The 15,251-nt window shown below is 37.0% G+C and overlaps 1 protein-coding gene across 3 annotated transcripts in view; it reads left to right on the top strand.

The window, feature by feature from the left end:
• The window catches only part of nmdyn-D7 (nucleoside diphosphate kinase homolog 7), a 273,428-nt gene that overhangs the window by 218,436 nt on the left and 39,741 nt on the right, over positions 1–15,251 (top strand). For all 3 annotated transcript variants that reach the window (XM_090413940.1, XM_090413941.1, XM_090413939.1), the window contains one exon: positions 15,055–15,165. In XM_090413940.1, coding sequence (XP_090270066.1) covers positions 15,055–15,165 — 111 coding nt within the window. The remainder of the gene's footprint in view (positions 1–15,054; positions 15,166–15,251) is intronic.

Raw genomic sequence — 15,251 nt, 5'->3', positions numbered from 1 at the left:
TTTGCAGATGATGCAAAGTTGGGACGAACCATAAAAGGTAGTGAAGATGTTGTGGCCTTACAAGAAGATGTGAATAAATTGAGTGATTGGGCACAGAAATGGAGATGTGAGTTCAATGTTGCAAAATGTAACGTTTTAAAATTTGGAAAACAAAGATGGGATGCAGAATTTATGGTTGGTGAGAATATATTGCTGGAGGTGGAAGAAATAAGAGATCTGGGAGTGATAGTGGATAAGGATCTAAAATTTAGGGGACACATCGCCAAAATTGTGTAAATAACATAAAGGCTTCTGGGAATGATGCAGAGGACACTGACATGTAGAAGTAGGGAGATTCTTGTTCCGTTGTATAAGGCTTTGATTAGGTCACACATGGACTATTGTGCCCAGATTTGGTCGTTAAGTTTTCAGAAGGATGAAGAAATGCTGGAAAGGGTCCAAAGGCGATTGACTAAGGTATATTCTGACCTCTGGAATGTCGAGTATGAGGAAAGCTTGAGATGATGTAATTTGCAGAGTCTGGTGGAGAGAAGGAAGAGGGGAGATATGATAGAGACCTACAAGTTGGTAATGGGTTGTTATAGGATCAATGGTGGAAAAGTTCTACAGAGAATAGTGGAAGGTCATCTCTGTAACTGTATAAAGAGGGTATGAGTAGGGGAGTGAGAGTCAGGTTTTTTTTCCTGTAGAGTTGTGAATGATTGGAATGCCTTGCCTGAGAGTGTGGTGTCTGCAGGGAGTTTGAGTGTGTTTAAGACATGGTGTGATGAGATGTGTGTGTGTGATAAAAGGAACTGCCAGATGAGTCTTTGACTCCATGAGGTCTTGGGGTGAAAATAATAATAATAATAATAACATCATGTGGTAGTCTCAGCGAAAATCTAGCTGCTTGATGTACTTGTTTATCCAGTCTAGTCAGGATAATCAATGTTGGTTTTCTTAATAATAAAGAATGGAATAATTTAGGAAAGAAGCTTCATTATTCTGTTGGCTTCTTAACTGGTGATACATGAGACAGAATGGAGATAATGTAAGGGAATGCTACTGTAATGGTTTATCGGGAAACTTATATGAATTATGGTTATAGCATTAGGGATTGGAAAGTTGGTCACTTTTGTTATCAAACCGGCATCAGCCTGGCTAGTGTAAGATAGCTAGATTTGTCTTATCAGTGGCGCCAACTTCTAGAGATCTCACAGCAAGCATTCACCACCATTCAGTGCTTTTGAACACTCATCTGTTTGCACATGAAGGGAATGCTTGTCCCATGGAGGATAGAAAGGAAAGTCACTGTGTGGTTCATCTTCTATTAGAATGGAATTGGGATTTAGGTGTTATTTGGAAAAGACTTTTTACGACTGATGTTTACAGGTTTATTTTGAAAGTTACTGCATATAACACAATTCATGGTGTTGTGTCGGAAAAAGTGATGATTCACTTTTAATGAGTCATCCTATTTCCGACCCAACATAAGGTAACGTTAAAGGCCATGGATATGGACATGCTTATGCCTCCAGAAGAAAATGTGCACCTTGGTGATTCAGAACTATGTCTAAACATTTTTTTAGTAGATATTAAGTAAATTTTGAGAAACTCATAATGTAAATAAATAATGTTTGGGGATTATTTAATAAAGGAAAAATATGTATAATTACTGAACGATGTATATAAGATAAGTGTATCGAGCCATGTCAAAAACAGTTCGGAGCTGCGGTAACCAATCAGCCGCTGCTATGTGCGTGATGTAGCCACCAAGAGAGGGCGCTCACATGAGGTATATAGGTTTCAGCGCCAAATTCAATCGTCCTCTTATTTTCTGTTCCTGGTTCCTGATTCGAAGTGCTGGATAGCTGTGAAGCTTGCCGCTGTGCCCAGCAACATTTCCTGTTGCTGTACGTGCCGTGTCGACCATAGCCACAACTGAGAAATGCAGCCAGAATTCCAGAAAAGGGCCGTTGGTTAGCCATGCCAACGTATAAAATCAGCGAAGAGGAGAACCTCTTTTGAAAAGAATAGAAGTATGTCGCAGATGCCATAAGAAATATACGGTGAGGAAACCCGGAGATCTAGTTAAGGAAGTCCCAATAACTACCAGAAAAGCAAAACGGTAAGATGCAAGTTTTCGTATTAAATTGAATAATAACCAAAGAGGGTATAAGAAACAGAATGTTAAGGAGCTCCATATAGTCAACTACTTTGTATCTAAAGAACTGTAATCTTTTGGACATTCTGTCTACATCTAAAGAGCAAGTGACACCCTAAGCTTAAGCTAAGCTGGGAACCAAGGCTACGGACTGTTTATGTTAGAAGAAACATTGTTATCATTGTATTAAATTTGAATTTAAATATTAACTGAATTTTGGGGGAGGATAAAGCCAGAACATAAGAGAGAATATTGTCTCATGTGAATTTTGCAGGATGGAGTACGTCTGATATGCTTCACACTAGGATTGTAGAATGTATCTATGTATATGTGTTATTCCAATATATGGGAACTGAGTACTCTGTAAGAATTAACTGAGCCTGAACGTAGTTATACAAAGAAGAGTATGAGATTGATAAAATAAGAGTAAACCTTTTGGATATGTAAATTAAAAAAAAGGGGGGAAGTTCATGCTCTTTAGAATTGAGATTTCTAACTGAAGTGTATATATGTGTTTGTCTAAAATAAATGTATTTCTTTAATTTAAACCTCATGAGTCTGTCATTGTTCTGAGAATTGAGTTACCACTTGTTAAAATTCGGACCATGCATAATTAGTAGGGGAATCCAATAGCAACTAAGAAAGGGGGACCACGACTGCAAACCACTTGATCCCTATATTGTTTTCAGTAGTTTAAAATTGTGTCTCAGACTTCTGTTGCCGGCTGGCACAGTCGACTTAAAGAATATAAATTTGTCTGCAACGGAAGAGCTGAAAATAAATAAGATAAGTGAATAATATAAAATAATAAATAGAGGGGGAAGTACAAGACATAACAATGGACAACATGTACTGAAAGTTTTTTCACTTGGTTATATACTGTAAATTAAAGATGCCAAGAAATTATATTCATGGTTTTATCCTTTATCCAAGTCTAATCAGTGCATGAAGTAACTTCACGACTGGGCTACTTGTGTACAGAGGCTAATGATGTCACATTAATTGCCTTAGTATCCCATAATGCATTGCACATGTCCTTACTGACATGTATAATGTATTGCATTATGGGAAGGGCTGCTACCCAGACTGGTCAAAAGCAGTCTGGGTAGCAGCCCAGTGGAAGTGGCACTTGCATCCTCTGGGGTAGGCTGCTCGAATATAGACTTAAGTTGAAGTCTAGTCTCCAACTGGAGGAACTTTTACTAAGCCTTTCTTCAGCCTGGTTCCCAAGTTAGTTGATCTCTGGCATGGGCAAGAGGGTTTTTTCTCCCAACTCGAGAAAATCTACTCTAGAACCCACATTATTTTAAACAGGTAACAAATGACTATCCCTGTTATAATTAGAGATAGTTATGGGCCAACTATCTCTGATTATCTACCAGTGGAGACTTAATTGCCTTAAAAAAAGGCCTCACCTACTACTGATAAGGGACTAAAAGGAATTTGCTCATTATTATTATTTTATAATTTAGACAACAAATATTGATTTAATAATGCAATGCATTGATGAGGCATCAATGGAGCTTTACAAAGCTTATTCAGAAGTGTTGAAAGTAAACTGGACCAAGGTTATCGTCCAACAGCCGAAACCATTAATCCCGAGTACTGCCACTCATCCAGAATACTGATATATTTAGAGAGTAATTAGAAACATTAAAGATATAATCCTGGGCTTTCATTTACCCATCAAGATGTGATGGTATATGTGATAGTAAAAGACTTGTCTTCATTAACCCCCCCCCAACCAGCCACGACGTCTATACACGTCGAGCTAAATCTGGATACGAAGCTCTAAAACCGATTGAATAACATGGATGAGAAGTGCAATTTGGTGTCACTATTTCATCCACATTGGCCGGTAGGGAGGTTAATAGCAAGACCTCTGGGAGTAAAATACTGAGCAGTATGGTTTAAAAATTCCTCAGGACCCATCTTAGCTTCAGCAACAAGTATCAAATTATCCACAAACACCATCACATTTATTTGTCATCCATTGAGATTAAAACCAATATATGGAAGCATAGGTGACAGAAAGCCATCAATAACAAGATTAATGATAAACGATGATAAGGGATCTCCTTGTCTACTGTCGTGTAAAGAAGGAATAGACGATGTTCTATCTCCAATACTAATTGTAATGGGATGACTTACTATACTATTTAGAAATATAAACTTTAAAAGGAATGGGACAACCAATCCTTGATGATACTTCAAGAATAGAAGTATGGGAAACACTGTCAAAAGCATTCTGTAAATTCAGTGTTTCAGATGGTTAATAGGTGGTTAATATGATGATATTTTCGGCACATCCATCAGCAGGAATGAAGGCATTAATATCATGAGGAAATATCCTCATGATGTTAATGCCTTATCTAATATTTTGTGGCATAGTCTAAGAAATGGAGGAGCTATAGTACTAGATCTGTAGTGAGATGGATGAGTAGCATCGATTTTTTTAGTTGAATCTTTAAGCAATGGAGGAATATGGTTAATAAACAAGAGAAGATTAAACATGTCTTGTAGGATCTTGAAAGTAATATTCTTCAACTTAGTTGCAGTAAAACGATCAAGACCAGGAGCAGAAGAATGTTCTGGAAAAGCAGCTTTAATTTCTGATTGTTTTTATTTTTATTATTTATTTTATTATTATTATTTTTTTTTTAATGTGTAGTTCCCACTCACGAAAAGTTATTATAAACCTATAGTACACTTTGTATGGTGGATGGGTTAAGGATTTTTTTTTTTTTTTTTTTTTCAATTTTATCAGTTTTATATATATTTGTGTAATTTTTTATTTATTTTTTACATAGTACAGAAACTCTACTCTAGAGACCAAACATGGAACTTTTTCATGCTACTTCAGGCCTCCAATAAGTGGAGTGGTGGTCTCATACCATTGAGGATATTCATCTTCCACCTAAAGACGATCACAAATATCCATGCCCACAGTAGGATTCAAACCTGCGACCTGTTGGTTTGAGAGTAGGTACACTAACTACTTGGCCAACCAGGCTGGCAAATATGATTGATTAATTTTATAACAAAAGACAATCTGAATATAATGGGGAACTGTCAAAGCTAATTAGGCTGAAATATGGGTGGCGAAGCAGAGAATACTTGCCTCCAAAATGCTAGAAAATTTGAAAACTGAATTGGAAAAAATGGTCAGTTAACTTCTCCTTCCAATATTATTCTTGCCAATGTACCTCTCTTTCACCTGTGCATATCCTGCATACAAGTATTTTCTCACAAGAGGACATCTTGATGCTCTCCACAGGATTAAACCCACCAAGTGCCTGCTGGAAAATGCAGCTGTTGACAAACGACTTGTTCCCTGTGCAAATAATTATATTAAACAATGAAATTCCAATTAAATTAAGCTTTAGAGATATCCTTAAGTAAATACAATTCTAAAGAAGAATTTTCATTTAAAGAACAGGGAAACAGAAGGCTACAAGCTTTGTTCCACAGGGCTTCAGCCAACCAATGCTACATGCTATTTTCTCCTATCAGGATTAGCACCTGATCATTATTAAATTGATAAATAAAATCATCTAACATTGTCTTAATGATCTATAGCTTTCCATTCTGTGCGATTTAATTGCATTGAAGGATCTATAAGTAGAACAGATGATAGAAAGATCCATGTTAATGTTTCGCTCACTAGCAATTAATAGGTCAACTTCCCTTGAAGCAAGAATTCACTCTTCTGGGGTCCATCTAGCCTTGACCTAACCTACAGAGATAAGAGCATTAACCTCAGCAGGATATTTAGATGATCGATGAACATCCAGACCTCCAGCAGAGCAGAAAGAATGAGAGCAGTAGGAACATTGAAATGGATCTTCATTGCATTTAGAAGATTCAGCAGGTAGAGTTAATGATGATAAGGCAAACGACAGTGTTTCTTGCAGTATACTATCTGAAGAGAGGAAAGTTCCTTTATAATACTTGTTTCCACTGTAGTGAGCAAGAAAACCTATCAGGGTGCTAATCCTGATAGGAGAAAATAGCATGTACCATTGGTTGGCTGAAGCCCTGTGGAACAAATCTTGTAGCCTTCTGTTTCCCTGTTACCATTCCTGTACACAGCTATCTGCTATCTAAACCTATTATAAAGTTTAATGGAATAAATACAACACAAATTAATTAAACACACGTTCAATAAATCCTGTATTTTGTCTCATTCACCAAGACATCATCATCAGGACAATAATATTAAAATTGAAAAACATGCACTAAATTGCACAAAACAGTAAGTGGAAAAAATCCGAATGAAAGTCACGACGGGAGGAATCTTTATCTGGACGATTTCAATGAAAGGTGAGTTAGCCAATCTCATACGGAGGTAGCAGGGTTTTTTCTCCTCGGAAACTCAGGTTTTTCATCCTGCATACAGACAAATCGGCCCTTCAGAACACACGCAATTTACAGACAAAAAATACTAGTTGTGGTGGTGTAGGTAGGCAGTAGATGGCGTTGATGGAGATGATTCATAGTAGAGGTTTGGTGTAGTGGTTGAGACAGTTGTATAGGTGTCCTCCCACGATGATTCTTCGGACTCCTTGGAGGTGTCAGGAATAATAATAATAAAGCCTAAATTACTACAAGAGACACCCTCTATAGGTGCTGTTGGGCAGGAGGCCTAAGAGTAAAGTTTCCCAAATCTTGGGAAGTTTAAAACAATCATATTTATTACAATTAGTGTTTTTTTTTTTTTTTTTTTTTTATAATATGCTGCTGATTCTAAAAAAAAAAAAGTTTTTCAAGTTTGTATTTGTTGTGGTCTTCCTCATCCTCAATCACACTACTCATCTCTCTCTCTCTCTCTCTCAATTTCTGTCAGCATTCACTTGTTTTTTAACATACTGCTACTGCAGCTACTGAAATTGCTTATGCTGATATTTGTGTCAATGAGTTCTTTCCATTTCATACATTTTATGCAGACATGCACTCCCCAATCTCTTACATCTCTAATAATTTATTTTGAAACACCTTTTGTTTTGATGCCACCAAATCACTTCCAGTATGATCTTCACCCTCTGTTGGAGTTCCAAATAAAATAGCATACCTTTTACATAGGTCAGTGGTGTTCAACCTTTTTTACTACGCGAGCTACTTTTCTAGAAAAAAGTTATTCGGCGATTACTCTCTTATATAGATAACATTCCCCCAACCTGATATCTGATTACGCATAAATAAACAACTAAAAAAAAAATACACAACTAAAAACTTTATTTGTGTATTTAAAAATTTATTTATCACTTTTAATTATTTTAATACAAAAAAAATATATATATATATTGGAATAAAATATTTATTCCTCTATTTTGGTAAACCAAAGTTAGAAAAAACAACAGATTGATTACAAACTCACAAGTTACAGGAAATGCTGGTTGATTTAAAAAAAAAAAAAAATAAAAGTTAATGTGAAATTTGGCATTGTTTGGACCTCGCAATATTTTCATAGTCAAGTTGATATGAAGAAGTGGCCAATTGCACACATGTTGTTTATTGCACACAGTCATCCAAATGATCATTTGTAATTTGGTTTCTTAATTGATTTTTTATGATGGTCATATTTAAAAAAGCAGATTCTGACAAGTATGTTGATCCGAAACACAACAGAATTTTTCACACAATATCAGTTAATATTGGGAATTTTTCATATGCATACTTCGAAATGACTTCATTGTTTATTGATTTTAAATGTAACCTATTCTGAATGTTTATTATCTCAAGTTCTACTTCAGCTTGGTTTATATCAAACAGCCCATTAATTTTATTTGAAATTTCTGTGATGTTCAAGTTTTCTTGAAATGGATTATTGATAAAAGATACAATCATTTCAGTTTTATCAAAATCTTTAAATCTTGAATTTATTTCTTCCTCAACTAATTCTATGAATTTCATGAATAAATTCTTTTAAATCATAGCGACGCATTTCTTGATTTTGTTCAAAAAATTTTAATAAATATGGGAGATGCCTAAATTCGCGGTCATTTATATTTTTCTTTAATAAAAGCGAGTATTGTTGGAAAGTTTTTATTGAACTTAACATGTCAATTAAATTTTTATCTCTACCTTGTAACTCTAAATTTAATTTGCTTAATTTCATGCAGAAATTACTAAAAATGATAAGTGTAACAACCATCTTTTATCACTCAGTTGTGGATAAATATCTCCTTTTTCATCAAGAAAATTTTTATATCGTTAATTAATACAAGAAATCTTTCTAAAAATTGACTTCTGCTGAGCCAGCGAACATTATTGTACAACAGAAGTTCCCTATCATCATCTGCCTGTAATTTAAATAACCACCGTTGCAGGGCTTTTCCTTAAACAGAATTTACAATTTTAAATGTAATATCCAAAACATCTTTTGTATTTAATCTTTTACTACACAGTACTTATTGGTGAATAATACAGTGGTATGTTAAAAAATCTGGATATTTGTCATCATTTTTACATAATGAAATGAAGCCTGATTTATTACCTATCATTGCAGGAGCACCAACAGTAGTAATAGACGCAAGTTTAAAAAGCGGAAGTTTGTGTTGTTTCACAAATTCATCAAATGCCGAAAAAATGTCTTCTCCCCTAGTCCTTCCCAATAATGGTATAATTTTCAAAAGTTCTTCTTTACTTGAATAATCTTGAAATGGCATGCAAATAAATACCATTAACTGAGCAATAATGGGGTGAATTTGAGCTGTGCAGAAGGAAGTGATTTTTAATCGGTGAATAGTCCGTTTTTTCCCCCGTTTTTCTACATTTTTGAGTGCTAAATTGTTTCTCTGAATACGAGTGTACTTCAGTGCTTGTTTTTTGGAAGTTAGTTACTGTAGCGATACAATATATTTTGGTTACCGTCGGAATCGAATGCATAACAGTGGAAGACAAAATGAAGCTAAGTTTTCATTACTATATTTAGTTATATTTCATTTTATTTAATTATATTTAGTACTTAAATGTTTTTTTTGCTTGTAATTGTTTGTACTTTTTTCTTATTTATTTAACAGAATTTATTAATTGAATAATTATTAAAAATTACGTTACTCAGCAGTAAGGAATGATGGCAGATTCAGCAGCAGTCGCAAGTGGTGTATTGCTAAGTCCTCCACCATTTAAGAACTCAGTTATAAGCAATATCATAAGGGACTTTGTGGCATGCAGTACTTGCGGCATGTATGCGTCTCGGGAATTAGATATGTGGCTTGTGAAAGAGAGCAGAGAGTGTATGTGCGCAAAATGCAGGCAGTTGGAGGAAATAAGTGCATTAGAAATAACGATATCCGACTTTGTTGCTCCAGGAACGGGGAATGAATGTAGGAAGACAAGTAGTGTGATAGGAGAGAATGAAAAAAAGATATGTATGAATGAGAAAATAATAGTTGATAGTGTGGAAGGTGTGAGTGACTGTGAAAGTTTAGGAGATGGTTTTGTTTGGGAGAGTGAATTTAGATTAAGAGTGACTGACCTGCAGCGGGAGATATGAGTTGAAAGAGGAGGTGGAATGTCTTGTGAATGAGAGCAGAAGTATGAAAGATAAGATTAGGAGAATGGAAAAGATAAATGCAAGGCGAATCAGAGTAAGAGAGAGAGAGGGAATTTAGAGAGTGTCAGTGAGAGGAATGGGGGTGTTAGAAGAGGAAAGAATGGAAACAGTAGAAGAGAGGGAATGAGAGAGAGGTATGGGAATGCTAGCAGACGAGAGGATGGAAACAGTAGGAGAAACGGAATGAGAGAGATATGGAAGTGCTAGAAGAGGAGAGAATAGAAATAGTAGGAGAGATGGAATGAGAGAGAGGTATGGGAATGCTAGAAGACGAGAGGATGGAAACAGTAGGAGAGACAGAATGAGAGAGGGATATGGAAGGGCTAGAAGTGGAGAAAATGGAAACAGTAGGAGAGAGGCAATGAGAGAGATCTATGAGAGTGCTAGAAGAGGAGAGAATGAAAACAGTAGGAGAGAGAGGTATGAGAATGCTAGAAGAGAGAATAGCAGTAGAGGAGAAGGAAAGAGAGAGACCTATGGGAATGAAAGAAGAGGAGAGAATGAAAACAATAGGAGTGAGGGAATGGTAAGAGGTATGATATATGGCAACTCAATGATCGGAGTGTTCAAGACAGGATGCCTGAGGAGTGTTTGCCAGGCGGGACAATAGAAAGGGTGGCTATGTCAATTAAGAGAGGTGAAAGGGTGGATAAGATGATTGTGATGGTAGGAACGAATGACTTGAGTGGTAATGTAAGTTGGGCAGCGAGAGATATGAGATTTTTGCTTTAGACTGTACGGAAGAAGACAGAGAGAGGAAAAATAGTGTGCGTGTTGCCTTTATGATAATAATGAGCTGAGCAGAACAGCGGTGATATTGAATGGCATAATAGCGAGAATGTGTAACAAGAGAGGACTGGTATGTGTGGATGCTTGGAGTGCATTTGAGGAAAGAGAGGAATTGTATGTGAGAGACTGTTTACATTCAGTGAGGAAGGACGTAGGCATCTGGAGAGATTGCTGTTCTGAACGAGTCAGTGTGTCCCAGGGAGGATGATAGCAGGGGTGGCCTCTTGTGGGAATGGATACTTGGGAGAAGGGAGACGATGTCAGGTAGCACTGAACCCAGTGGAGTCTAGAAGGGATAATGCTGGGTATAGAAAAAATGGCATTTATATGCTTTATACTAATGTCAGGAGTATCTGGAATAAGGGAGAATAATTGGTGGCGCAGATAGCATCAGCCTGGCCAAAATTTATTGCGATCACTGAGATGTGGTTGACAGAAGGGGATATAACAACAGGAATAGAAGTCACTGCGTATAGCATTTTTCATCAGGATAGGAGGGGAAAGCGTGGTGGTGAGGTACTGCTTATGATAAGTGATGACCTATGTCCTCTAAGAGTGTAGGCTTTGGAAGGAAGTGAGACAAATGATTTTGAGAGCGTATGGTGTGAGGTAGAGGTAGGTAAGACTATATTTAGTGGGGTGTTGCTACAGACCCAGGAGCACAGAGGATGGGGACCAGGAGATGTTTAGACAGCTAAGTTTGGCAAGTGCAAGAAGAATGATTGTTATGGGAGATTTTAACTACAGTAGTATAAATTGGAGAGAGGAAGATGCATGTAGCAATAGGGGAATGGAATTTCTAGAATTCTTGAGGGACAAATGTCTTAGGCAACATGTAACAGAGGGAACAAGAGGTTCAAGAGTTATGGATTTGGTTATAGCATCAGAAGAGTTGATAATAACTGAGATGACATCTATCCCACCAGTTGGAGAAAGTGACCATATGGTTTTGACTTGGAAAATGAGTCGACATACAGGAGTATCAAAGAGACGGGAACTTATGTGGAATTATAAAGCAGGTGATTATAATAGTCTTAGACCTAAACTTCGGGAAGTTTCATGGAAGGAGGAATTAGAAGGCCAGGATATCATTAGTGCATGGGAAATTGTGAAAGAATATTTGTTAGCAGCAATGGTAAGTTGTATACCACGAGTGAAGAAGAAGACACAATTTGGAGTAAAGTGGATGACAAACAATATTAAACATGAATTGCATGCGAAAAAGAGGCTATGGAAGAGATATAAGGAGACAGGTGAACAGAAGATGCATGAAGAATATAAGACACAGGCCAGAAGAGTGACTGGTGTGATAAGGAAAGCGTAACTGGAATATGGGAGGAGATTGGCCCTAAGATCCAAAGAAAATCCTAGGGAATTTTTTAACTATGTGGCCAGTAGGAGGAGAAATGACTGTGGAAGAATGATATTGTGGGATAAAGATGGGAATAGAGTGACTGATGCAGAGGACATAGTGGAATTGTTCAATGAACACTTTATTTCAGTATTTCATCCTAGAGGAGTCAGTTTTAATACTAGAGGGATAGAGCTGGTTCGAAGTTTAGAGGTACAGGAGGAGAGTTAGTTTCAGATACTGAGTACTGTGGATGTCAGTAAAGCTGTAGGACTCGATGGTATTTCATCACGAGTTTTGAGAGAATGTGCTAGGGAACTGACAGTGCCTCTAACCTGGCCTTTCAGTGAAAGTCTAGCTGCAGGAAAGGTGCCCAGGGAATATAAGGAAGGTAAGATAGTGCCATTGCATAAGGGTGGTAACAGACTGGAAGTGTCTAATTATAGGCCAGTCTGTGTGTCATCAGTAGTTGTTATGATCTTGGAGAAAGTAGTGAGGGACCGTATACAGCATTGGGCAGATGAGGATAATGTTATCTGTGAGAGTCAACATGGATTTGTGAAAGGGTGCTCTTGTTTTAGCAATATGCTAGCCTTTTATAATAAAGTTACAGGCACATTAGATGAGTGAAAGGCATATACTGCAATTTTCTTAGACTTAGCAAAGGCATTTGACAAGGTGCCACATGATAAGCTGATATATAAGTTGCAGCACATGGGTCTGGATGTCAGATTGGTCAACTGGATTCAGGATTGGCTGTCTGATAGGTATCAGAGAGTTGTGTATGGTGGAGCAGTTTCAAGGAGGCAGTGGGTTACAAGTGGGGTCCCACAGGGCTTAGTACTAGGACCTATATTGTTTAACCTTTATATCAGTGACATTGCAAGGGGATATTCAGTTGTTTGTGGATGATGCGAAGCTGGGAAGGATTATTAGTAATAGTGCAGATGTGGTAGCCCTGCAAGAGGATTTAAATAAGCTGGATAGATGGGCAAATGAATCGGGGTGTCAGTTTAATGCAGCAAAATGTAAGGTCGAGGTGTGGGAAACATCGATGGGATGCTGCATACCCTATGGAAGGAGTTATAGTGGAGGAAGTAGGGGAGATAAGAGATCTGGGGTTGATGATTGATAGAAACCTGAAGTTTAGGGGACATATTGCAAAGGTGGTGAAGGTAACACAGAGGATTGCTGCAATTATGAGAAGGACACTGACCTGCAGAGATAAGATTGTTATCATTCCGTTGTATAAGTCTCTGATCAGACCTCACTTGGACTATTGTTCTCAGATATGGTCTCCAGGATGTGAAGGGGATAAATTAACTGTGGAAAGGATACAAAGACAGATGACAAAGATGGTTTCAGGACTGTACAAGCAGAGTTATGAGAATCGGCTGAGGGAATATGGACTGCAGAGTTTGGTGGGAAGAAGGGGAGGTGATATGATTGAGACTTTTAAACTGTTGAGAGGTGGTTACAGGTGACACTGGGGAGTTCTTTCACTTGGTTGAACAGCGGGAAGGAGTGATGACAAGTGGCCAACCCTGGAAGTTACGAAAGGAAACTGTGAGCAAGAGGGTAAGGAGTGATTTCTTTGCGTGGAGGGTGGTCGAACCATGGAATGCATTGCCTGATGGAGTGGCGGGAGTGAGAACGGTCAATGAGTTTAAAGAGTGGTATGATATACTTTGTGTTTCTTAGAGGGGACCTCCCCTCGATGAGTCTTGACAGACTTTATGTTCTTAGGAAGGACCTCCCACGATGAGTCTTTTTACTCCATGGAGGCCTGAATAATAATAATATCAGTGAAGTCATTTAATTCGTCAAATTGTAATGAAAACGGAACACACTTTTGATTGTCTGACATTAAACTGGCCTGGAAACTTTTCTCCGGCAATTTGAACTCTTCCTTTCGACAATTTGAAACCTTCTCTGCGGCCTAGAAATAGTCTCTCTCTAGCGATGTCTCAAACCGAGAAGCTCCTTTCTGGAAGCGTGAAACTCCTCTCTCAAGCAACGTGGATTCAGGCAGTCTCTCTGAGAGCAATTCTGGAACCGGGACCCCTTCTGCCTGCTTCAGCCCTTTTTTATTAGGCCTCCTCTGAGACCTCGCATTAAGTTTGCAACCCCCAAAGAATCGGTATGAGTCTTTCATCTTAAGTTTCAAGTTCAGCATGCCTTTTGTTCTCCTCCGCTTTCTTTTGATTGTAAGTTGCCTGGCATCGGAAAGTTGTTTGAACTCTTTCTAACTGACTTCGGAGATGTTTACACTTAGAGCCTGCAAGCCTTTCTCATACATACAAGTTTCAATAACAATCTTTCTAATGCCACCATGTACAGCTTCGGTGACAAAAACATTGCCTTTGTTTTTAACCCTCTAACATATTCTTATTAAAGCAGTATATACAGTTAGCTTCAAAAGAGTTTATTATTATTATTATATGACACCTCCAGGGAGTCCAAAGACTCATCGAGAGAGGGCACCTGTTTTTCAACTCCATCACTCCAGTACAAGAGTTATTTTTAGAGTTATTTACAAAAACTTCTAATACAGGCTATACTGAGACAAACAAAGTTTATTTTTTTACAGTATTAAATGGGACTGAACCCAAGTAAAAAATTGATGTAATGTGCTTTGGAATATTTAATAATTAAGCTACAGTCGAGTTTTTACACTTTGCTTATAATCGTATTCACTCGGCTCGCTGTTTGACTTCCACTGATCCAAATTAATTCATTTATCTGGACTTATAAGAAAATTACTGATATGATAATTTTAATGAAAAATAAATAAACATTAGCAATACACTTAAAGCGAATTAAAATAATACAAAATAATGATAAATAAAATATTATGTTTTCAGTTTTAATTAAATTTGTAAGTAAGGAGGAATACACAAGAGATCGACCAAAAATCGCTCCGCGATCGATGGTTCAACACCCCTGACATAGGTGATATCAAAACAACCACTGTTTCACCAGATTATGATTTCAAAAGGAATATAGGAGTGAGATACAATATATATATATACACACACACACACCACATTTGCAGCTTTTTCAAAATTATTATTTACATGTATATTTCACTCTTCGTTAAATTTATTATTTTTATATTGTAATATATATATTTATTCTTAATATATATATATATATATATATATATATATATATATATATATAGTAATACTCCCATTTTTATTATTTATTCAGGATTTTGTTGCACAAATGGCATCTGGACCTCTTATAGCTATGGAGATAGCATCTTCCTATAATGAAGAAACACCCCAACAGTTTCGTCAGTTTGTAGGGCCTTCTGACTCTGTAAGTTTTTTTTTGTTGTTGTTGTTGTTGTTGTTTCATACACTTAAAATCATTGTTAATTTAAGTATTTTGAAGTGTATCTTAGA

This window comes from Typopeltis vanoorti, chromosome 24, assembly GCF_054136105.1.
Source record: "Typopeltis vanoorti isolate ZY-2024b chromosome 24, IOZ_Tvanoo_1.0, whole genome shotgun sequence".
Classification (NCBI taxonomy): domain Eukaryota; kingdom Metazoa; phylum Arthropoda; class Arachnida; order Uropygi; family Thelyphonidae; genus Typopeltis; species Typopeltis vanoorti.
The sequence above is the reverse complement of the archived record's forward strand: the minus strand, read 5'-3'. Positions and strand labels throughout refer to the sequence as shown.